The 23,669-nt window shown below is 37.7% G+C and overlaps 1 protein-coding gene and 1 pseudogene across 1 annotated transcript; one reads left to right on the top strand and one right to left on the bottom strand.

The window, feature by feature from the left end:
• Positions 1 to 1,596: 1,596 nt before the first annotated feature.
• Positions 1,597 to 15,990, bottom strand: LOC129501751 (ATP synthase F(0) complex subunit C2, mitochondrial-like; annotated as a pseudogene).
• A 6,581-nt stretch (positions 15,991 to 22,571) lies between these two features.
• On the top strand, positions 22,572 to 22,979 carry LOC129501798 (60S ribosomal protein L32-like). The gene has a single exon (XM_055313057.1). The coding sequence runs from the start codon at positions 22,572 to 22,574 to the stop codon at positions 22,977 to 22,979; it is 408 nt and encodes a 135-aa protein (XP_055169032.1).
• Positions 22,980 to 23,669: the final 690 nt, after the last annotated feature.

The following is a 23,669-nucleotide window of genomic DNA, read 5'->3' as shown; positions in this document are numbered from 1 at the left end:
CAGACTGGATAAAAAAACAGGACCCATCTATTTGCTGTCTACAAGAGACTCATTTTAGACAGAAGGACACCTACAACCTGAAAATAAAAGGTTGGAGAACCATTTACCATTCAAATGGTTCTCAAAATATACCCTAAAAACTACAGAACACTTCTGAAAGAAATTGAGGAAGACACAAAGAGATGGAAAAATATTCCATGCTCATGGATTGGCAGAATTAATATTGTGAAAATGTCAATGTTACCCAGGGCAATTTACACGTTTAATGCAATCCCTATCAAAATACCATGGACTTTCTTCAGAGACTTAGAACAAATTATTTTAAGATTTGTGTGGAATCAGAAAAGACCCCAAACAGCCAGGGGAATTTTAAAAAAAGAAAACCATATCTGGGGGCATCACAATGCCAGATTTCAGGTTGTACTACAAAGCTGTGTTCATCAAGACAGTGTGGTACTGGCACAAAAACAGACATATAGATCAATGGAACAGAATAGAGAACCCAGAAGTGGACCCTGAACTTTATGCTCAACTAATATACAATAAAGGAGGAAAGACGATCCACTAGAAGAAAGACAGTCTCTTCAATAAATGGTGCTGGGAAAATTGGACATCCACATGCAGAAGAATGAAACTGGACCACTCTCATGCACCATACACAAAGATAAACTCAAAATGGATGAAAGATCTAAATGTGAGACAAGATTCCATCAAAATCTCAGAGGAGAACTCAGGCAACACCCTTTTTGAACTTGGCCACAGTAACCGGAGAAGGACAAACAGTGTATGTTCTCATTCATTTGGGGAATATGAATAATAGCGAAAGGGAATATAAGGGAAGGGAGAAGAAATGTGTGAGAAATATCAGAAAGGGAGACAGAACATAAAGACTTCTAACTCTGGGAAATGAACTAGGGGTGGTGGAGGGGGAGGAGAGTGGGGGGTGGGGGTGAATGGGTGACGGGCACTGAGGGGTACACTTGACGGGATGAGCACTGGGTGTTATTCTGTATGTTGGTAAATTGAACACCAATAAAAATTAATTTATAAAAAAAATAAAAATAAAAAAAATAAAAAAAGATAAATCAACTACTAGACAAAAAAAAAAAAAAAGAATTAGCAGAAAATACCCACTTCTGGAAGATCTATTGTAAAGAGGGACTGCCTCTGGGTGGAAAAGCTAGAAGAAATGTGCCAAGGAGCTGGCTTGGTATGCAAGAAGCTGGCCTAGTTTCTAGTCCCTGTTTGTCCCCAAAGCCAGTGCTTTTCTGCAGGTGATCTGGAGATCAAAGCAGGAAGATATTTGTGTGTGTGTGTGTGTGTGTGTGTGTGTGTGTGTGTGTGTGTGTGTTTTTAAATAATCTCTCATTAATTAAACTTAACCCTTCAAAATGGTAGGATTCTCTTTGTAGGGGTAGAAAACCTGGCCTACTATGCTTATCCCTCCCCCCTTATTAATACAGTATTTATTTATCTTCCCTCTGTTAAACCCTGAGCCAACTACTTTCCTCAGGCTGCCTATGTAGGTATAGGAAAAGGAGCATACAGGCCGATGAGACATGGGAGAAACAGCTATGGGAGGTGGAAACAGCTCTTTCACATGGCAAAAAGGATGAGAAAGGCCACCATCAGGCAAAAGAGCCCTACAGCTCTGTGAGGGCAAAGCCCAGAATGGCGTAGGAGAAGAAACTGTTGCTTCACAGAGGGGTTCCTGGCATAACCAATGATGAGGCTCCCAAACACAGTTCCAGCCCCAGAGCCAGCCACCCCTACAGTGGCAGCCCCAGCCCCTATGAACTTGGCTGCTGTGTCAATGTCCCTTGAAATGGTGCTGGCTCAGAAGCTGCAGCCAGGAATAAGTGAGGTCAGGGGACGTGGGGCTGCCAAGCTGCTGAGGCTCTCATCTGTCTTATTTTGAAATTATTTCAAACATACAAAAAGGTTGAAATAATAATAGAGGGCTCCCATATTTGCTTTAATCCAGAGTTAACAATTTTGAATACTTTGCCATGTTTGCTTTATTATATTGTCTCTCATTCTTTCCATATATATGTCATTTTATTTTTATAAACCATTTGTGAGTAGGTTGCAATGTCATTTTCTTTGACTTCTTAGTATTTTATTGTGTATTTCCTAAGAAAATTATATTCCCTTACATTATCATAGTAGAGTTGTCAAATTCAGGAAATTTAACATTGAAACAATATTTTTATCCAGTCTATAGTCCATAATCCAATTTGTCAATTGCCCTCATAATGTCTTTTATAGCATTTTTCCCCCTTCTAATATGAGATTCAGTTCAGGATCACATATTGGAATTTGTTGCCTTATTTCTGTAGTATCCAAATATGAAAGATTCCCTCAGCTTTTCTTTATCTTTGATGATACTGATATTTTCAAAGAATACAAGACAGCTACTTTTTAGAATGTTCATTACTTTGGGTTTGTGTAGTGTTTCCTGATGATTCAGATTATATGACATCAGCAGTATGTCTTTCTTAGGGTACCACATACAATGTCTGCCTTCCCCTTACTGATGACGTTAATTTGATCACCTAATCAAAATGTTTTCTGGTTTTCCCACTATATAGTTAATATTTCCCTCTTTCAACCACTAAGTAATCTGTGGGGAAATACTTTGGGGTTTGTGTACATATCCTGCTTCTTATCAAACTTTTCATCCTGGATTTTTGCAGCTATACATAATTCTTGTCTAAATGAATCTTTATGATGATAATTGTAGGTTTTTCTTTGGTACTTTATTCCATAATTTTATCTTTTTCTTTTCCATAGTTGGAACCTGGCTCCCAGTGACACCATCACATTATTCATCTTCTCAGTCTTGTAATACCCACAGAATAGATTCAAAATTGCTGCAGTAATATTACAATAAAAAACAAACCTACCAGAAAGAGTTCATGATTTATTTGCAATTCTTTTGCTCCCTACATTTTGGGTATAAAGTCAAAATGCTTGCGCAAAATTTCCTTGGATTGGTTCTTCACCCCCTGCCTTGTGTGTGATATCCCCTCCACACTTGACTTGGTTATTCATTTAAAATACAGTCGTGTTAATTTGTTTCTCTATTAAGTTTCAGTTTTTTTCCCCACCTCTACACCATCTTCGTGAATCTAAAATCTATAGCCTACTCTGTTAGTCTGCTGGGGCTGTCATAACAAAATACTATAGACTGACTAGCTTGAACAACAGAAATTTATTTTCTCACAGTTCTGGAGGCTGGAAGTCCAAGATCAAAGGGCATACAGGGTGGGTTTCTGGTGAGGCCTATCTTCCTGGCTTGTAGATTGCCCCTACTTGTGTGTCCTCACATGGCCTTTCTTTCTTTTTTTTTTTTTTTTTAAGATTTTATTTATTTATTCATGAGAAACACAGAGAGAGGTTGAGGCAGAGACACAGCCAGAAGGAGAAGCAGGTTAAATACAAGGAGCCCAATGTGGGACTCGATCTTGAGGGCTCCAGGATACGCCTTGGGCGGAAGGCAGGTGCTAAACAGCTGAGCCACCCAGGGATCCCTTCACATGGCCTTCCCTCTTTGCTCATGTACCCCTGGTGTCTCTTCCTCTGCTTATAAGGATACAAGTCCTGGTGGATTAGAGCCTTGCCCTTTGACCTCATTTAAACTTAATTACTTCCATAAAGGCCCTTTCTGCAAGGGATATTGAGGGTTAAGGCTTCAACATATGAATTTGGGGTGGAGGAGGCAGGGACAAAATTTAGTTCATAACACCTACTATCCTTCAAATCTCCCATGAAGCTCTTGAAACTGCTTTTGAAACTCACTGAAGCTCCCTGACTCCTTTTGGTTCAGTTTCTTCCTTGTTTATTGGTTTATTTTCTTATTAATTTTTTCACATATCATTCTAATCATTCATCAATTTACTTATTCAAAAACTATATATTGAACACTTGCTAAGCCTAAGGCCCTTTGTTAGACATAGATATAATGGTGAGAAGTAAAACAGAAAAAAGATATGTCCCACAAACTTATAGTCAATTGGGGGAGTCTGACATTGATGAAAGAATCATCCAAATAAAAATTATATTTTTAGTTTATTAAACTTGTAAGATTAGAATGCAATTGTGCTCTAAAGGACATATATAAGAAAGTATAAGAGGAGAGGATTGGCCTATTTGGTGTGGTCAGGGAAGGCATCTCCAATAAAATATTTATGCTAGAATCTAATAGAAGGCTAAGAGTTAACTGGAAGAAGAGGAATAACCCATGAGAAGGGGAGGTGGTATAATAGGGGAGTGATGATTCCTGCAAGGAAACCAAACACTCTAAGGACTATCACTTTAATAATCTGCACCAATACCATCAAATACTTGGCCAACAGTCCTGTATTGTTCACTTTTCCCAACTGCAGCAGGATATTGGTTCACCACCTGTGGGGCAAAGTTGCTGTAAGTCACGCTTGTATGTGGATTGTTCTACTGTAGACTCATCATCTCCAGCTGCAGTAGCTCACTTACTGATGTTTCTGTGTTTCTGGGCAATTCTCTTTCTATTGCTGCTACTCAAAAGCTATTTCAGGTGTGGCCCATTTTTCTTGGGTAACTTGCTCTCTTATCTCCTCCTACGAATGAATTTTCCTAGAAGCTAGATACTAATCATCCCAAATGCTATTAAGTTTGATGCTGCCTATTCAGCCCCCTCCCTCCCTTCCCCCTCAGGACCAAACATATCTATGTCTTCTCTCATTTCTGTTTTCCCTATTACCTCTGTTGAGAAGCTGTCATTTTGTTTTGATTTTTGTTTTTTATATTCTGATGCAATCCTCTAGTGAAGAGTTTGGGTGGGGGCAGAGATAGAGGTCCAGATTGTAAATGCCTTTTTAATTCTAAGTTGAAAAAGGCAAGGGATTGCACATAGTCAAAGTCTGAAATAGAGGGAAGAAATGCTGGCTTGAGAAGCTAGAAAGCAGTCTATAATGGTTGTCAAATCTATGAGGAGGGACTGGTTTGGGAATTGTATTATAAATATAAGAAATTAAAAAGACTCAGAAATAAAAGAAAGATAATTGTGCTGGTTAGTTTCTGAGATAATTACAAAAACCTAATATAGCTTACTTTTTTGTACCTTATTCTATACTGGTTAACTGTAATTGTTGATAACCACCGCAAAATGTAGTAGCTTGAGGTGGCAAGCATTTATTATTACTCATGAGGCTGTGGACGGTTGGACTTGGCTGATCTTGACTGAGCTTGCTCAGGTGTTGGTGGTCAGCTTTTGGTCTGACCTGAGGGCTAGTTGGTCTAGGATGGCCTTGGGTGGGACAACTCAACTTGACTACATGAGTGTTTCACATCTTTCTAGACAGCTAACCTGGAAATGTTCCTGTAGTGGTGGGAAGGGTTCAAGAGGGAAAGATGAAACATGAAAGCATTTTTTAAAGCCTCTACTTAATTCATATTTCCTAATGTGGCAATGGGCAAAGCAAGTCACATGGCCAGACCAACTATCGTTTTGGGTAGGGTGCTGACCAGAGGGCAGGAGTACAAGGATGCATAAAAAATTGGGACCATCAGTGTAACCTATCCACTATATTCACTATATTATGATATTTCTGTTTCTGTCATTCCCTTGAACCTTTTCTCAACTATCAAGTTGAGTAGACTAGTTTTGGATCTTATACTCCCTGACCTCTTCATAGCACTTGACACTACTGGCCATTCCACTTTTTTGTTTAAGAGTCTTCCTCCTTTGATTCTGATAACAGTATTCTCTCCTGGTTTTATTCCTATGTTTCTTACTGTACATTCTTCTCCTTCCTCATGTGTTCTTTTCTTTTTCTGGCTGCTTTAGTTTTGGGTTTCCCAGCTATGTGGGTTTTAGAGAGTCCACAAACAGCACTTCTTTCTTCATTTCCAAAGTTTAAAATCAAAACGCTTATAGATAAAGACCCACCTTTATCACTGATAAAACTAATCATAAAATGTGGCTTTGAATGGAAATTTATAATGGGCCACTAAATGCTTAGACGTAGAATTAAATGCCCCCTCTTAGTCACAGTTTGAGACTTGGGGAAGTAGGGACAGTGAATGCCTTGAAGAAAGGCTGATAGTCAAAGAGAGAGAGAAGAGGAGGTTACATCCTCACTTCCTTCCCTATAGCTCACCCTGTGGGATATAATAAGTGGAGAAATAGGCCAAGAACACTATTCTAGTGGAATCCCTCCACATTTTAACTTGAGTCCAGTGGAAAAAAGGTTCTTCCCTAATTCCAAAGTTCTATCATTGATCCTCTTCTATTTTTATTTTAGTCTCTCTAGAAATGCCATTTACACATGCAATGATTTAGACTACCTATTTATATTTCCTTTCTCTTTAGCACAGAATTCTGTCCAATATTTCCTAGACTACTACTTATCTTTTTTAGATGTTGAACATAAGTGAACTTAATACATTCCAAATTGAAATTATTTATTTGTTCATTCATTCAATAAAAATTATCCAAGACATTTCCAATTCCAGTTTACCCATTCTTATCTCAGGGCTATCATCTACCCAGTGACCTAATCCAAAAACTAGAAAATCCTCTTGAGCTCTCTCCTTTACTTCTCAACATTCAATCAGTCACCCTAGTGACAATATCTCTTAACTGACTTATTTTACTCCACATAACCACTTCCTTAATTTAGACTCTTGACATATTTCTCTTAGATTTATGCAAAACCTCTAAAATATTTTACCCCCTGCCTCCTATCTTATCACTTTAATTTATCCTGTACAATGCACAAGAGACCTTGTATATAGTACACTATACTCTGCAGTATGAAAAAGATTATAGGCTTTGGAGCAGAACCAGCTCTGGCATTTAGTTATATGTCTTTTTTGCAAGTGACTGAATTTCTCTAAGTTTTAGATTTCTTTTTTTTTTAATTATAAAATGATTATGCTCACCTTGTCTGGTTCTTGTAATGATTTAAATGGAAGTATAAAATATGCTCAAGCACAACAACTAGTCTAGTACCATCTCTACTGATGGTTAGCATTACTTTATGGGCTAGGCTTTGTGCTAACTGCTTTATGTACCATCTTATTTATCTTAATTTAACTTGGGTGAATTTTATTATCCCCATTTTATGAATGATGAAATGAGGCACAAGCTGTACAGTCACACAGAAAGTAAAGTGGCAGGGATTTCAAGCCCAGTCAGTTGGTCTCCAAAACACCTGTTCCTAACTACATGACAGTAGTTATTTTGACAGCTAGGGTAGGAAAGTGAGAACATTGTAAAATTTAGCCTTGGTCCTTAGCTGCCAGATAAACTTGGGCAAGTTTCTTAAAGTTTCTGAGCATTACTTATCTATAAAATGAGGATATAATGCCTACTTACAACATGGTAAAGGGAGTTAAATAAGAATCAATAATATAGGGGCATTTGGCTGGCTCAGTCTATAGAGCATGTGACTCTTGATCTCAGGGTCATGATTTCAAGCTCTACATCGGATGTGGCGCTGTCTTTAAAAAAAAAGAATGAATAATTTAAAGTGAATGGCACACAAGAGCACTCAATAAAGGATATCTATGATTATCATCATTTCTAGGTTAAAAATACAGTTACTTAGCTACTCTGCTTAAAAATTCCATTGTCCTCCTCTGCCTCTGGGGAAAAGCACACACTCTTTAGTATGGCACGCCAAACCTTGCACTAATGCCTCCTCCCTCATCTTCTAGCCTGTGCTTTAATAATAATTTTCAGTTCCCCCAAATGTGCATTGCTCTCTCATAATTCTCTGCCTTTGTATGCCTGCTTCCTTGGCCTGAAAAATCTTCCCTCTATCTTTTGTTCTTATTCAAGCATTTTATCTTCTGGCTAATTCTTTATCTATCTTCTTTTTTTTCTTCTTTCTTTCTTTCTTTCTTTCTTTCTTCTTTCTTTCTTTCTTTTTCATTTTAAAATTTAAATTCAATTTGCCAACATCTAGTATAACATCCAATGCTCATCCCATCAATTGCCCTCCTCATTGCCTGTCACCCAGTTACCCCATCCCCCCATCAACCACCCCTTCCACAACCCTTTGTTTCCCAGAGTTAGGAATCTCTCATGGTTTGTCTCCCTTTCTAATTTTTCCCACTCAGTTCTCCTCCTTTCCCTTATAATCCCTTTCACTATTTCTTATATTCCATGTATGAGTGAAACCATATGATGATTGTCCTCTGATTGACTTATTTCACTCAGCATAATACCCTCCAGTTCCATCCAGTTTTAAGCAAACAGTGGGTATTTGTTTATTCTGATGGCTGAGTAATATTCCATTGTATATATAGAACATATCTTCTTTATCCATTCATCTGTCAATGGATGAGGCTTTTCCCACAGTGATATTAACAAAGTGATATTTGGTGAATATCTCCAATTCTTCAAATCATGGGTGTACATCCTTTCTCAGATTCCTTTGTAAGTGTGCATAGGTCCATGGAACCTCATTTGACAACTGTGTTTAGTCATTTTCCCCTCTCTAGACTGAACCATCAGAAGGACAAAGATTGTGTCTTTCATTTTGGTATACCAAGACTTAGCACAGTGTAAGCACTCAGTGAGTGCCAGATGTGCAGAGATTAAATACAATAATCAGAGGTATAGAGCCTGGTTCTTGGAAGGTGCTTAATAATAAATATTTTCTAACATTTTAATAATTTTTGCATGATTTGTTTATTATATAATATATTCTATTTTAATAATATTTATTAACTATTTATAATTTTAAGGTGATGTTTTGTGGCCCAGCATTCCTTGTGTTACCCTTTGTTGCCTTGTACACATTTCAGTATTTCAGCAACATGTTTAGTGAAGTCTCTCCGCTATAGTTTATTCTACATTCTTACTTACCAGTTGAAGTACTTATATATTCTGCAAAGTGCTTATTTTCCTCCTGGTTTAGAGACAGTGACAGTCTGTAGTTATTTGGATTTTTTTAAAAGCACAATCACTAACCAAACGTGATGTCTTTTGTTAAGTTGTTAATGAACCTAAAATATGAAGAAAATCAAACTGAAAAGAATCAGGAAGGATTAGACAAGAATGACATAAAGAAATAAACATGACAGGCAACACAAAAAAGGTGGCAATCTTTTGGAAAGTTACAGTTTGCTAATCTGACTGCATCTTCTCTTTTGACAAAGCTTCAGTGCTGGGAGCCTCTGTAGGGAGAGGATGAGGGAGGAAGGGAAGATCAAGGGGACACAATTTAAAAGTTTGACAATTTAGTCAGAGAGTGAATTGCTGCAGGCTTTTGCACATTTTAGCCCCTGCTGTAACAGCTAACAGAATTCTTTCTTGGGATATCCAAATCCAAGAATCAGCACTTTGGAAAGCTGAACGTCTTTTGCACACCACAAAAGTATCAGGTGAACAAGAAATTGAATAAACTCAAATCTCAGGTGACAGGAATTTATTTTATTTTAATTTTCTTACCTCCGTCTTTCATTAGGCTGTTATCCCAGACATAGCCAAGAGTGCCTTATTCTCTTGAGCCCCAACAACACATACTTTTTTTAAAAAAGATTTTTAAATTTATTTCTGAGAGAGAGAGAGCACAAGCAAGGGGAGCTGCAGAGAAGGAGAAGCAGGTTCTCCACGGAGCAGGGAGCCTGATGTGGGGCTGGATCCCAGGATCCTGGGATCTTGACCTGAGCCAAAGGCAGATGCTTAACTGACTGAGCCACCCAGGTTCCTCAACAACACATTCTGGCAGAATGAGCAGATTTAATGGTGAGGAGTTAAAAAGTCTGCTAAGATTTAGTCCCAGAGTTGACTGACTTAATGCTTTGTAATTTGTAGATCCCTCAGATCAATTCTTTTGTCAAAACAGTGCTTATTGGAAGAGGCAAGTCAATAGGCAATAGTTTCTTATTGTTAGAATAAAGCATGGTCTTTAAGGATGGCAGGAGCTTCCTCTCTGTCTTTCCTCCCTGTCACCCTCTCTTTCTCTCAATAACTAGAAAGAAGAGTGAAAAGAGTAAAGGAAAGGAGGAGGGTAGTATTTAGGACATTGACTTAATACAGCGTTGTATTCTGCAAGTAGGATTTATTTTCTTTGTCTACTGTTGTTTGAAATGAAATCTAGTAGCACTAAGCTTTGGGTATCATTATAGAATTTCAAGTTAATAGTTCACAATCACCTAACACTGTGTTAAGCACAGCAGAGAATTTAAGAGTTATAAAACAATCTCCATCTGTCCTATCTCTTTATAAATGAATTAGGCAGGAGTGTACAGTTCAGCAAAAATAATGTATACTTTATAATTTACTTTTTTTAAAAGGATTTTATTCATTTATTCATGAGAGACACACAGAGAGAGAAAGAGAGAGGCAGAGACACAGGCAGAGGGAGAAGCAGGCCTCCAGGCAAAGGAGCCCGACGTGGGACTCGATCCCAGGACTCGATTCCAGGACTCCAGGATCACGCCCTGGGCCGAAGGCAGGTGCCAAACTGCTGAGCCACCCAGGGATCCCCCTACTTTTTAAACTTTTTCCTTTTTTTCTTCTTTCCATGTTTTTTTTGTGTGTGTGTGTGTGTGTACAAATGTTCATAGAAGTTTTCATTGTAATAGCCAAAAACAGGGGGAGAAACAGATGTTCTTCAACAGGTGAATGAATGGTTCAGTTGTGGTACATTCATATCAAGGAATACTACTCAGCAGTAAAATTCAACAAACTATTGAAACATAAAACAAATTGAACTGATCTCAAAGGAATTGTGCTGAATTTCTTTTTTTGGTAAATATTTTTTATTCAAATTCAATTTATCAATAAATAGTGTATTATTAGTTTCTGAGGTAGAGGTGAATGATTCATCAGTCTTATTTAACACCCAGTGCTCATTACATCGTGTGCTTTCCTTAATGCTCATCCCCCAGTTACCCCATCCTCCACCCCTCTCCCTTCTTGCAACCCTCAGTTTGTTTCCTATGATTAAGAGTCTCTTATGGTTTGTCTCCCTCTGGTTTCGTCTTGTTTTATTTTTCCCTCCCTTCCCCTATGATCCTCTGTTTTGTTTCTTAAATTTCACATATGAGTGAAATCATATAATTGTCTTTCTCTGATGGACTTGTTTTGCTTAGCATGATAATCTCTAGTTCCTTTCACATCATTGTAAATGGCAAGATTTCATTTTTTTGATGGCTAATATTCCACTATATATACATATATATACATATATATAGCGCTATGGAATGGAAGAAAATATTTAGCACCGCCATAGATAGGCTTTTGCTTCTGTTGATTGTTTCCTTCCCTATGTGGAAACTTTTTATTTTGATGTAGTCCCAATAGTTTATTTTTGCTTTTGTTTCCCTTGCCTCAAGAGATATGTAGAGTGGCATCTGGGTGGTGCAGTCGGTTAAGCATCTGACTCTTGGTTTTGGCTCAGGTCATGATCTTGGGGTCATGAGACCAAGCCCCACGTCAGGCTCCATGCTATCATAGAGTCTGCTTGAAATTCTCTCTCCCTCTGCTCTGCCCCTCCTTTTCATGTTCTTTCTCTTTTCTCTTACTCTCTCTCTCTCTCAAATAAATAAATAAATCTTAAAAAAAAGGATTTGTTAAAATGTCTGAGATACATATGTACAAAAATGTTGCTAGGGCCAATGTCAAAGAGGTTATTGCCTGTGTTCTCCTCTAGGATTTTTATGGTTTCAGGTCTCACATCTAGGTCTTTAACACATTTTGAGTTTATTTTTGTGTATGGTATAAGAAAGTGGTCCAGCTTCATTCTTTTGCATGTTGCTGTCCAGTTTTCCCAGCACCATTTGTTGAAGAGACTGTCTTTTTCCCTTTGGATATTCTTTCCTGCTTTGTAAAAGATTAATTGGCCATATAATTGTGGGTTTATTTCTGGGTTTTCTATTCTGTTCTATTGACCTGTGTGTCTATTTTTTGTGCCAGTACCATACTGTTTTGATCACTATAGTTTTGTAATAAAGTCTGAATCATGGCACCTAGCTTTGATTTTCTTTTTCAGGATTGCTTTGGCTATTCAGGATCTTTTGTGGTTTGATACAAATTTTAGGATTGTTCTAGTTATGTGAAAAATGCTATTGGTATTTTGAGAAGGATTGCATTAAAAGTATAGATTGCCTTTGGAAAGTATAGACATTTTAATAATATTTGTTCTTCCAATCTGTAAGCATGGAATCTCTATTTCTTTGTGTCATCTTTAATTTGTTTCATCAATGCTTTATGGTTTTCAGCGTATAGGACTTTCACCTCTTTGGCTAGGTTTTTTTCTAGGTATCTTATTATTTTTAATGCAGTTGTAAATAGGTTTGTTTTCTTAATTTCTCTTTTTTGTTAATTATTGGCATATAGAAATGGCAAAGGGGGGAGAGAGAGCATCTTAAGCAGACTCCCTACCCAGCAAGGAGCCCAACTTGGTGCTCAATCTCACAACCCTGAGATCATAACCTGAGACAAAATCAAGAGTCAGATGCTTAATCTACTGAGCCACAGAGGTGCCCCAGGAGTTTTTTGATTACTGACATAATTTTACTGGTTATTGGTCTGTTCAAATTTTTTTATTTCCTCCTGTTTCAGTTTTAGGAGTTTCTAGGAATTTATCCATTTCTTGCAGGTTGTTCAATTTGTTGGCATTTAGTTTTTCATAATATTCTAATTGTACTTCTGTGCTGTTAATTGTTATTTCTCCTCTCTCATTTGTGATTTTATTTGAGTCCTTTCTCTTTTCTTCTTGCTAAATCTGGCTAGAAGTTTATCAGTTTTATTAATTTTTTCAAAGAATAAGCTCCTGGTTTCATTGATCTGTTCTTTTGTTTTGTTTGTTTTAGTTTCTGTGTCATTTATTTATACTCTAATTTTTATTCTTTCCTTCCTACTGTTGGTTTTGGGTTTTGTTTGTTGTTCTTTTTCTAGCTCCTTTATGTGCAAGGTTGGGTTATTCGTTTGAGATTTCTTTTTGCTTCTAGAGGTAGGCTTGTATTGCTATAAACTTCCTCATAGACCCACCTGCTTTTGCTGCATCCCAAGGTGTTAGCCCATTGTGTTTTCATTTTCATTGGTTTCCATGTGCTTTTTTATTTCTTCTTTTATTTCCTAGCTGACTCATTCATTATTTAGTAGCATGCTTTTTAGCCTCCCAGTATTTGTGCTCTTCACAGATTTTTTGTTGTGGTTGACTTCTAGTTTCACAGTACTATGGTCAGAAAATATGCATGGTATGATTTTGATCCTCTTGAATTTGTTGTGGCTTGTTTTGTGAGCCAACTAACACATAATCTATTCTAAAGACTGTACCATGTGTACTTGAAAAAAAACATGTATTCTTCTGTTTTAGGTTGGAATATTCTGAATATATCTGTTAAATCCATCTGATTCAGTGTGTCATTCAAAGCCATTGTTTCCTTGTTGAAGTTCTGTTTAGATGATTTGTCCACTAACGTAAGTGGGGTGTTAAAGTCCCTACTATTATTGTGTTATCAATTATTTCCTTTATGTGTTATTAACTGTTTTATGTATTTAGATGCTCCCATATTGGGTGCATTAATATTTAAAATTGTTATATCATCTTTTTGGATTGTCCCCTTTATGATTACATAATGTCCTTCTTTGACTCTTGCTACAGTCTTTGTTTCAAAGTGTACTTTGTTCAATGTAAGTATTGCAACTCCAGCTTTCTTTTGACATCTATTCTCATGATAAATGTTTCTTCATCCTCTTTCCATCTGCAAGTGTCTTTACCTCTAAAATGGGTCTCTTGAAGGCAGCATATAAATGAGACTTACTTTTTTTATCCATTCTGCCACCCTATGTCTTTTGATTGGACTATTTAGTCCATTTAAATGAAAAGTAATTATTGATAGATATGTATTATTGCCATTTTATTACTGGTTTGTGATTGTTTCTGAAGATTTTTCTGATCTTTTCCTGTCTTTCATGTTTTTTTTTAATTTTCTCTAGTGATATATTTGGATTTCTTTCTCTTTATTCTTTGCATATTTATTGGTAGGTTTTGATATGTGGTTATCATTAGATTTGTATATAAACTCTTTGCATATAGCAGTCTATATTAAGTTGATGGTCCTTCAAGTATGAACCCATTCTTTTCTCATCTCCTTCCAACATTTTAAGTATTTTATTATATTTTACATCCTTTTATTTTATAAGCTTTGACTGATTTTTTATATAAATATTCATTTTTACTGCTTGTGTCTTTCCTGCTTTAAGCAGTCACTTTTGGTCTCTCCTTTGCATTCAGAGTCCCCTTTAATATCTTGGGGTTGGTTTTCTAGTCACAAACTCATTTAGTTTGTCTTGAAAACTCTTTATCTCTCCTTCTATTATGAATGATAGCCTTTCTGAGTAGAGTATTCTTGGCTGCAGAATTTTCCTATTCAGCATTTTAAATATATCAGGCCACTCTCTTCTGGCTTGGAAAGTTTCTGCTGACAAATCTGCTAGGCTTATGGGCTTTCCCTTGTGCATTAATGATTTCTTTTGTCTTGCTGCTTTTAAATTTTGTTCTTACCACTATATTTTGCCAGTTTAATATGTTCTGGTGCCAATCTGCTTGTTGATTCTATTGGGGGTTCTCTGTGCCTCTTGAATATGGGTATGTGTTTCCTTCCACAGATTAGGGAAGTTCCGGTTATTATTTCTTCAAATAAATTTTCTGCCCCCTTTTCTGTCTTCTTCTGAGATTCCTATAACACAAATGTTATTACATTTTATGGAGTCACTAAATTTCCTAAGTCTATTCTCTTTTTGCATCATTCTTTTCTCTCTCTTTTGTTCAGCTTGATTATTTTTCATTACTCGCTCTTCTAGGTCACTAATTCCTCTGCTTCTTCCACCCTGCTATTTATTCTATCAAATATGTTTCCATTTTCATTTATTGTACCCTTTATCTCTACTATGTTATTCCTTATCTCTGTGTTAAGGGTCTCATTCATGTCTTCCACTTCTCGAGTCCAGTGAGTATCATTATGATCATTGCTTTAAACTCATGTGACTTATATCTATTTCATATAGACCTTTGGCTGTGGACTTGTCATGTTCTTTCATTTGGGATAAATTTCTCTGTTTCTTTATTCTGTCTGCCTCTCTTCTATTTCTGTGTGTTAAGAAAGTCAGCTGTGTCTTCTGCTCTTGAAAGTAATGACTTTATAAAGAGGAAGTGCAGTGTCCCCTGTTTACCAGAACCCAGCACTTCAGGAGAATATCTTATATGTGTTGTTTATGCCCTGCTGTTATGTCTGAGTAACTTTTCCTTCACATACAGTCATCTGCACTGACTCTTTGCCTGTTGTGGGCTGTGCTTGTTCTCTGTGGTGCTAGTGGGACCCAGGCAGCACAGCTCTGTGAGAGGTGTGCTTGCTGGGGAACTTGAGAGCATGGTAGTGTTGTTAGCAAAATGTGTGCTTGGCCAATAGTTCTATGCTGGATCTCCTTAAGTGCTGGGGTTACTAGAGTCTGCACATTGGCAGCTAGTAGGCATAAGGCTGGCCACAGCACCTAATGGTGGCTGAGGGCATGTTCCTGGGCATGTCTGGTGGTTTGGTCTGGTTCTGGGGCAAGGCATGACATGGCCATAGCTAGGCATCTGGTAGCCCCACACCAGGAAAGCAAGACACACAGGGTGACTGGGGAAACACAGCTAAGTGTGGCAGGGCAAATGAGCACAGCACTTGATGGCAGCTATATACTTGGTGGCTGGGCAGGGCACCCACTCAGCCTTAACAAAATTTGCCCTGAGTCCAGGGCTGAGACTAGCAGGTTTGCAGTGTGTGAGTCCTCAGGAGAACTCATGGGTGTGGTGCACTACTAGCAGATTAGGTAGTAAGTATCCGTGTGGCCCCACCTCCAGCAAATGTCTATGCTTATGGGGAGGGACAGAGGAAAATAGTACCTGCCAGTTCTGTCATTTTTGGAGAAGGTCCACCAACAAGCTCAGAAATCGATATAAACATCTGTCCCCCATTTGCCCCCAGCATTGTGTAAACTGCCATTTTTATGTTGCCTCTCCACATAGGCTGCTGTCTCTTTAAGGGTGGCACCCAGCTATCACTCACCGTCTAGGCTTGCCCAGTGCTGAGTCAGCTGACCACCAAAGCTTCAGGTTTCAAGCCCCACTGGTTTTACAGATTCACAGAATTCAGCTCCTCTGGTTTTTAAAGTCAACTGCTATGGGTATTAGTCTTCCCATGTGAGCTCCCTGGTGTGAAGGTCTGTTTCTCTACCTTCTTCCCATGTGCAGCCCCCTTCCTCCTGTAGGCACCCTCCCTCTACCTTTCTGACGTTCCTAAACTTTCAGATGCACTTCTCCTGTACATTTAAGTTGTGAAGTTTGCTCAGCCAGACTTCAGATGGCTCTCCAGTTTATTGACTTGGATGTGGATAATATATAATTGAAAACATGGGACAGAGTCAGCGCAGAGTCCTCCTACTGCCATCTTCCCAAGCCCCTCCCACTCTTCAGTATATTCTAACATCTTCTGTCCTCTGGATTCCTTGTAAATTGGCGGTAATCTCAGTTCTGGTCAAAAATTTATTAATAAAATCATTTTCCTAGATTTTGTACCAGAAGATATTGCATAGGGCATAAAAAACTTAAAATTTATAACTGGACACAGGGCTCTACTTTTTTGAGAAAGAATACACGCATGCATACACACACACACACACACACCCTTACTACCAAAATTAAACACAAGAAAATTAAGTAATCTTAACAACAAACGATAGGAACAACAAACAGAAATTAAACCGAGTATCAAAGAAGTGCAAAAACCTGAGATTCATTACAGGCTTTCCAGTCATTTAAACTGAGGCTTACATGGGGATCCCTGAGTGGCCCAGCAGTTTAGCACCTGCCTTTGGCCCAGGTTGTGATCCTGGAGTCCTGGGATCGAGTCCCACATAGGGCTCCCTGCATGGAGTCTGCTTCTCCCTCTGCCTGTGTCTCTGCCTTTCTCTCTCTGTGTGTGTGTGTGTGTGTGTGTGTGTCTCCCATGAATAAATAAATAAAACCTTTAAAAAAATAAATAAACTGAGGCTTAAATGTTCACAACTATATTTTTTATTTAAAGAAAATGAGTATTATGCCCTAGATTTTGGTTCAGCTTGCCTCAGCAACCACTAGAGGGAGGCCAAGATACATCTGAAAAAATCACACTTAAAGTCTCAAACTTGGAAGATTCAATTTTTCCTTAAGTTCTTAAAAAAAAAAAAAAGACAAAATTCCAGTTAAAATCTTTAAATAATTTATTTTGCATTTCACAAGCGCTATGACACTAAAGTAATTTTATATCTAGGATCTGTTTGCAGTATGGGGAAAAACATAGCCCTTGTGTGTTCTACACAAAGTACATGACACAAAATGTGCCTCTGAAGGCTTCCTTTTACGTCAGTCCTTTTTAAGACATTAAAAGGTACAAGAATCTAGGGATACCTCGGTGGCTCAGTTTGTTAAGCATCCTAATCTTGATTTCAGCTTAGGTTTTAATCTTGGTCTTGTGAGTTCAAGCACCTCACTGGGCTCCAGTGAGGACTTATTTTTTTTTACTTAAAAAAATAAAATAAAATAAAAATTAAATTAAAAATTTTAAAAAGGTATAAGAATCTAAATAGAAATCATTTCAATGGTTGAACAATTTTTTAGAAATTCTAAGTAATTTTTTTTATTTTATTTATTTATTTATTTATTTATTTATTTATTTATTTATGATAGTCACACAGAGAGAGAGAGAGAGAGGCAGAGACACAGGCAGAGGGAGAAGCAGGCTCCATGCACCGGGAGCCCGTCGTGGGATTCGATCCGGGGTCTCCAGGATCACGCCCTGGGCCAAAGGCAGGCGCCAAACCGCTGTGCCACCCAGGGATCCCTCTAAGTAATTTTTTAATTCAATACCCAACTCCCTTCCAAATCACAATTTTAAAACATTTAACTATAAAATAAAGATACCAACAAGTTCCTACTTTCCAATGATGATTAATTTCTTTGAGGGAATCAGAAAAGATAGCAAACTCTTTCCTCTAAAAGATAAGAATATTCCTTTGCTAGAGGGCTACACACAAGCTTCATCTGCCTTGTGGATAATCCAGCTGTTTCTTGTCCTACAAATAATTAACTAAAACATCAGAAATAACTTATCTCTCCTTTTTCCACAAAATATATACTCTCCTGATAATGCTTACACTTTGTGTTAACATCACTCTTTATGTTTTACAACTCATTTTCACATGCTATTTTATTTATCCCCAAAATTTTATAATTGGAGATTATTGTACCCACTTTAAGAATACTCCAAGAAACAAGATATATTTTGCAAAGTTCCACAGCTGTAATTTGCATAAACAGAACTCATATCCAGAGCTTCTAAACTTCTAAAACTCAGGTACTCTGCAACTTTACTGATAATACCACTGCCAGGAATTTAGGTCCCCATGAACAAGCCTGTTTCTCATTGTCAACACCTGGAAGACTCTAAAAGCATCAAAGTGATACTTATGCTTTTCATCTCAGTAATCTTTGCAAGGAACTAGGAAGGCCTGCACCAAATGGCCAGTCTTAGTACCAAATGGAAGATCCATCCTCAGGTTCCTTGGTTCTTCTAGAACAGAGGATTAGAGCACAGACAGTGCTGCAGCTGTTTAGGTTTATGGGGAGCAAGCCCAATGGAGTACTTCCTTGATAGGCATACAGATGTGCAGAAGCTGGAGGGTTTTTTTCATGGCAATGAAAAGTGTGCCTTTGATCACTGATCATGAACATCTCTACTAGATGATGAGGGTAGGAGGAGGTATTACCCATAAACCAGAAGAAATAAAACTAGTCCAGGGCCAAGTGGCAGGCTGATGAATCTTTAACAAATAGCTCTGCCAGAGGAGACAAAATAAGGCCATTATTTGTACTTTGCCAAATAATGTATATCATGCCATGCCATGGTATATATACTCCTATCATGGCCAGTTTCAATCTACCAAGTATTTATGAATGTGGAGTTGAGAAGCCAGGCTAATAATCAGCTCTTGCACACCACTCCTCTAGCCCTATGCTTAGAGCACCCCTACTCTGTCCTTCCTCTGACTATGTAAATATTAGATGCAGACCTAATGGGAAAACTCTACTTTTCTATGAATTTTTTGAGGATGGATTTTCCATGAGCACAACTGGCTTCCAGGGCTATCCCTCAATTCTCCCAGGGTGTGGAGGGGAAGGTGAAGAACTTATTTATATGATTAGTGTGTTAAGGAGAAGCAACTGTGCAATAGGCTTCCTCCCCTTCCTCTCAGGTCTGCCTGTCAGAAGAGGGTGTGCTTTCTACTTTGACTATTATCATGAGATAAAAGTCAATGACCTCATGTCATAATTTGCCCTGAACAGTCCTGACATTTAACCCTACCAGCACCTCCTTTAACTCTCTAAAATATTTTGGTTTGGACAATAAATTATCTCACCTTGGGTAAAAGAGACTACCTCTACCAAGCAAGGCACCCTGGTTTCCAGAAGGGCTGCCTACTTCCAGGTGCAGCCCAAAGAAAATAATTGTTACCATGAAACTGAGCCCCATTTTTATTTCATCTACTTGACTCTATTGTCTACCTCTAATTATGTTCCAAGGAAGTAACAACAGAGGAATTATTTTTGGAGACCCTTAAAACTTCAACAAACTGAGTGCCATGAAAAGTTGTGGCTTCTGGACAAAAAGAATGTAGAAGTCCATGGGCATAGATACAATGGAGATGAGTTTCATTCAAACGAGGACCCTTAAGCTTCCAAGTCTACATTAAGTAAACGAAGAATAAAGTTTTAATGAGAGTTGACCTATCAACAACCCTACCATGTTAAAAGTTTATAATAAAATAGGGGTGAATTTCTCAGTTGTAAGTCACCACCACATATATGTAGGGTACATCATGCTATTTATTGTTGCCTGAGCTTATTTAGGCTAGCTACAATTAGAAGGACCCTCTGAGATCCAAATATCATTCTTATCCAACATTAACCCCTCCTTTTGCCCTATAAATAAACTCCAAACTTTCTTCAGCCCTTTAACTGTGTTTCTAAATAGAGTCAGCTGTTGAACACCAAAGCGGCACTCAGAGTAAGACAGCAAAGTTCTTGGTATTTGTGGTGCACTTAAATATGCATTATTTCAGAATGTGTCTCTAAACTACCTTCTTGCCATAAGTCAAAGTCCACCTGAGTGTATGTTTACATCAAATATGGAATTTATTATTTACTTTTTGAAGATGACATCCCATTACAAAGAATTCCAACCTAGGATGCCCGGGTGGCTCAGGTTTTGAGCATCTGCCTTTGGCTCAGGGCATGATCCATGGATCCTGGGATTGAGTCCCACATCAGGCTCCCTGCAAGGAGCCTGCTTCTCACTCTGCCTATGTCTCTGCCTCTCTCTATGTGTCTCTCATGAATAAATAAATACACATTTTTCCAAAGAAGACATAAAAATGGCCAATGGGTGCATGAAAAGGTGCTCAATATTGTTACCCATCAGGGGAATGCAAATCAAAACCACAATGAGATATCACCTCACAACTCTTAGGATATCTATATCCTGTTGGAACTAGTATATAAATTCAATAAAGTTGCAGCATACAAAAGTCAGCTGCATTTCACTACACCAGCAATGAACTATAAGGAAGAGAACTTTTTTAAAGATCTTATTTACAATTGTATCAAAAAGAACAAAATACTTAGAAATAAACCTAACCAAGAAGGTGAAAGATCTGTATGCTGAAATCTGTAAGATGTTGGCAAAAGAAATCAAAAGAGACATGAGCAAATAGGCATTCTGAGGTCACGGATTGGAAGAATATTATTAATATGTCCATACTACTCAAAGCAATTTACAGATTTTTTTAAAAGATTTTATTTATTTATCCATGAAAGACACACAGAGAGAAAAGCAGAGACACAGGCAGAGGGAGAACCAGGCTCCATGCAGAATTCGATCCTGGAACTGCAGGATCACACCCTAAGCCAAAGGCAGATGCTCAACCACTGAGCCACCCAGGCGTCCCCAATTTACAAATTTAATGCAATCCCTATCTAAATTCCAATGGCATTTTTCAGAAACAGAAAAAAATGCTAAAATTTGTATGGAACCACAGAAGATCCCAAATAGCCAAAGCAACCTTGAGAAAGGAAAACACTGAAGGTATCACACCTACTGATTTCAACCTTATTACAAAGTTATAGTAACCCTAACAGTATGGTATCGGCATAAAAACAGATAAATAGATCAGTGTAAGAACAGCTCAGAAATAAACCCATGCATATATGGGTCAATTAATTTATAACACAGGAGACAAAAATATGCATGGGGGAAGAATAATCTTTTTAATAAACAGTGTTTATTAACTGCATGACATATGCAAAGAATGAACCTGGACCACTCCCTTACACCATGCACAAAAATCAATCCAAAATGGATTATAACACTGAAATTTGAGACCCAGAACTATAAAACTCCTAAAAGAAAATTTTAGAGATAAACTCTTCAACATGGTTTTGGCAATGATGTTTTTTGAATTGATATCAAAGCAAATGTTACAAAAGCAAAAATAAACAAGTGGAATTATATATCAAACTAAAAGTCTTCTGCATTGCAAAGGAAATCATCAACAAAATAAAAAGGCAACTTACTGAATGGGAGAAGATACTTGTAAATGATATATCCAATGGGAGGTAAATATCCAAAAAAATATAAAGAACTCATACAACTCAACATAAAAAAAAAATCTGATCTAAAAATGAGCAGAGGACTAAATAGACATTTCTCCAAAAAGACATACATACAGGGACACCAGGGTGGCTCAGTGATTGAGCATCTGCCTTGGGCTCAGGGCGTGATCCCAGAGTCCTGGGATCGAGTCCCACATTGGGCTCCCTACAGGGAGTCTGCTTCTCCCTCTGCCTGTGTCTCTGCCTCTCTCTCTCTCTCTCTCTCTCTCTCTCTCTCTCTCTCTGTGTGTGTGTGTGTGTGTGTGTGTGTCTCATGAATGAATGAATGAATGAATAAATAAATAAAATCTTAAAAAAAAAAGACATACAGCCTACAGACACATGAAAAGATGCTCAACATCACTAATCACCAGAGAAATACAAATCAAAACCACATCATTGTGGTATCCTTTCACATCAATGAAAATGGCTAGTATCAAAAGGACAAGAAATAGCAAGTGTTGGTGAGGATATGGAGAAGAAGGAACCCTCGTGTATTGCCAGTGAGAACGTAAATTGGTACAACTGTGGAAAACAGTATGGAGTTTCCTCAAAAAATCAAAAATAGAAATACCATACAATATAGAAATTCAACTTCTGGATATTTACCCGAAGAAAATGAAAATACTCATTCAAAAAGATAAATGCACCCCTGTGTTTGATTTTGATTTTACTTATATATGAAATATAAATAATTGAACAAAGAAAAAAACAGAAACAGACTCGTAAATATGGAGAACAAACTAGTGTTTGCCAGAGGGAGGGTGGTAGGAGGATAGGCAAAATAGGTGAAAAGGATTAAGAAGTACAAATTTAGGCAGCCATCAATTGCTGGGCATCATGGCTGCCCTCAGACCTCCGGTGAAGCCCAAGATCATTAAAAAGAGGACCAAGAAGTTCATCTGGCGCCAGTCAGACCCATATGTCAAAATTAAGCACAACTGGCGGAAACCCAGAGGCATTGACAATAGGGTAGGCAGAAGATTCAAGGGCCAGATCTTGATGCCCAACATTGGTTACAGGAGCAACAAGAAAACAAAGCACATGCTGCCCAATGGCTTCCGGAAGTTCCTAGTCCACAACGTCAAGGAGCTTGAGGTGCTGCTGATGTGCAACAAATCTTACTGCGCAGAGATTGCTCACAATGTATCCTCCAAAAACTGCAAAGCCATTGTGGAAAGAGCAGCCCAGCTGGCCATCAGAGTCACCAATCCCAATGCCAGGCTGCGTAGTGAAGAAAATGAATAGACAACTTATGTGCATGTCATATTTGTGTTAATAAAACCATAAAAATAAAAAAATTTAAAAAGTACAAATTTACAGTTATAAAATAAATAAGTCACAGGGACAAAAAGTCCAGTAAAGTAAACAGAATTCAATAATATCGTAAATAACTTTCACTGCAATAGATGTTAATTACACTTGTGGTGAGCATAGTATAACATATAGAGTTGTCAAATCACTATCTTGCACACCTGAAGCTAATACAATATTGTTTGTCAACTATATTTCATCTAAAAATAAAAAATTTTTAAATATATATAACATCATAAAAAAGAAAGAAAATGTGGTGTACACACACACAAACACACACACAATGAAATTCTATTCATTCTTTTAAATAAAAGGAAATCCTGCATTTTACCACAACACGGATAGTTCTTGAGGGTATTATGTTAAGTAAAATAAGCCAGACAGAGAAAGACAAAGTTCAATAAGCCAGAGAGAATGGTATCAATTATATGTGGAATCTTTTTCTAAAAAGTCAAACTCATAGAAACAATGAGTAGAACAGTTGGTTGCCAGGGGCTGGGGGGAGGGTGAAGAAAATGGAAAGAAGTAGGTAAAAGGTTCAAACTTCCAGTTACAAATAAGTAAGTTCTAAGGATCTAATGTCTAGCATGGTAACTATAGTCAATAATACTATATTGTGTAAAC

This window comes from Nyctereutes procyonoides, unplaced genomic scaffold (assembly GCF_905146905.1).
Source record: "Nyctereutes procyonoides isolate TBG_1078 unplaced genomic scaffold, NYPRO_anot_genome, whole genome shotgun sequence".
Taxonomy (NCBI): Eukaryota; Metazoa; Chordata; class Mammalia; order Carnivora; family Canidae; genus Nyctereutes; species Nyctereutes procyonoides.
Note: the sequence above shows the minus strand (reverse complement) of the source record. Positions and strands in the feature narration are given on the sequence as shown.

Excerpts from the sequence above, each read along its gene's own strand:
- LOC129501798 (XM_055313057.1), top strand. The coding sequence starts at position 22,572 with ATGGCTGCCCTCAGACCTCCGGTGAAGCCCAAGATCATTAAAAAGAGG.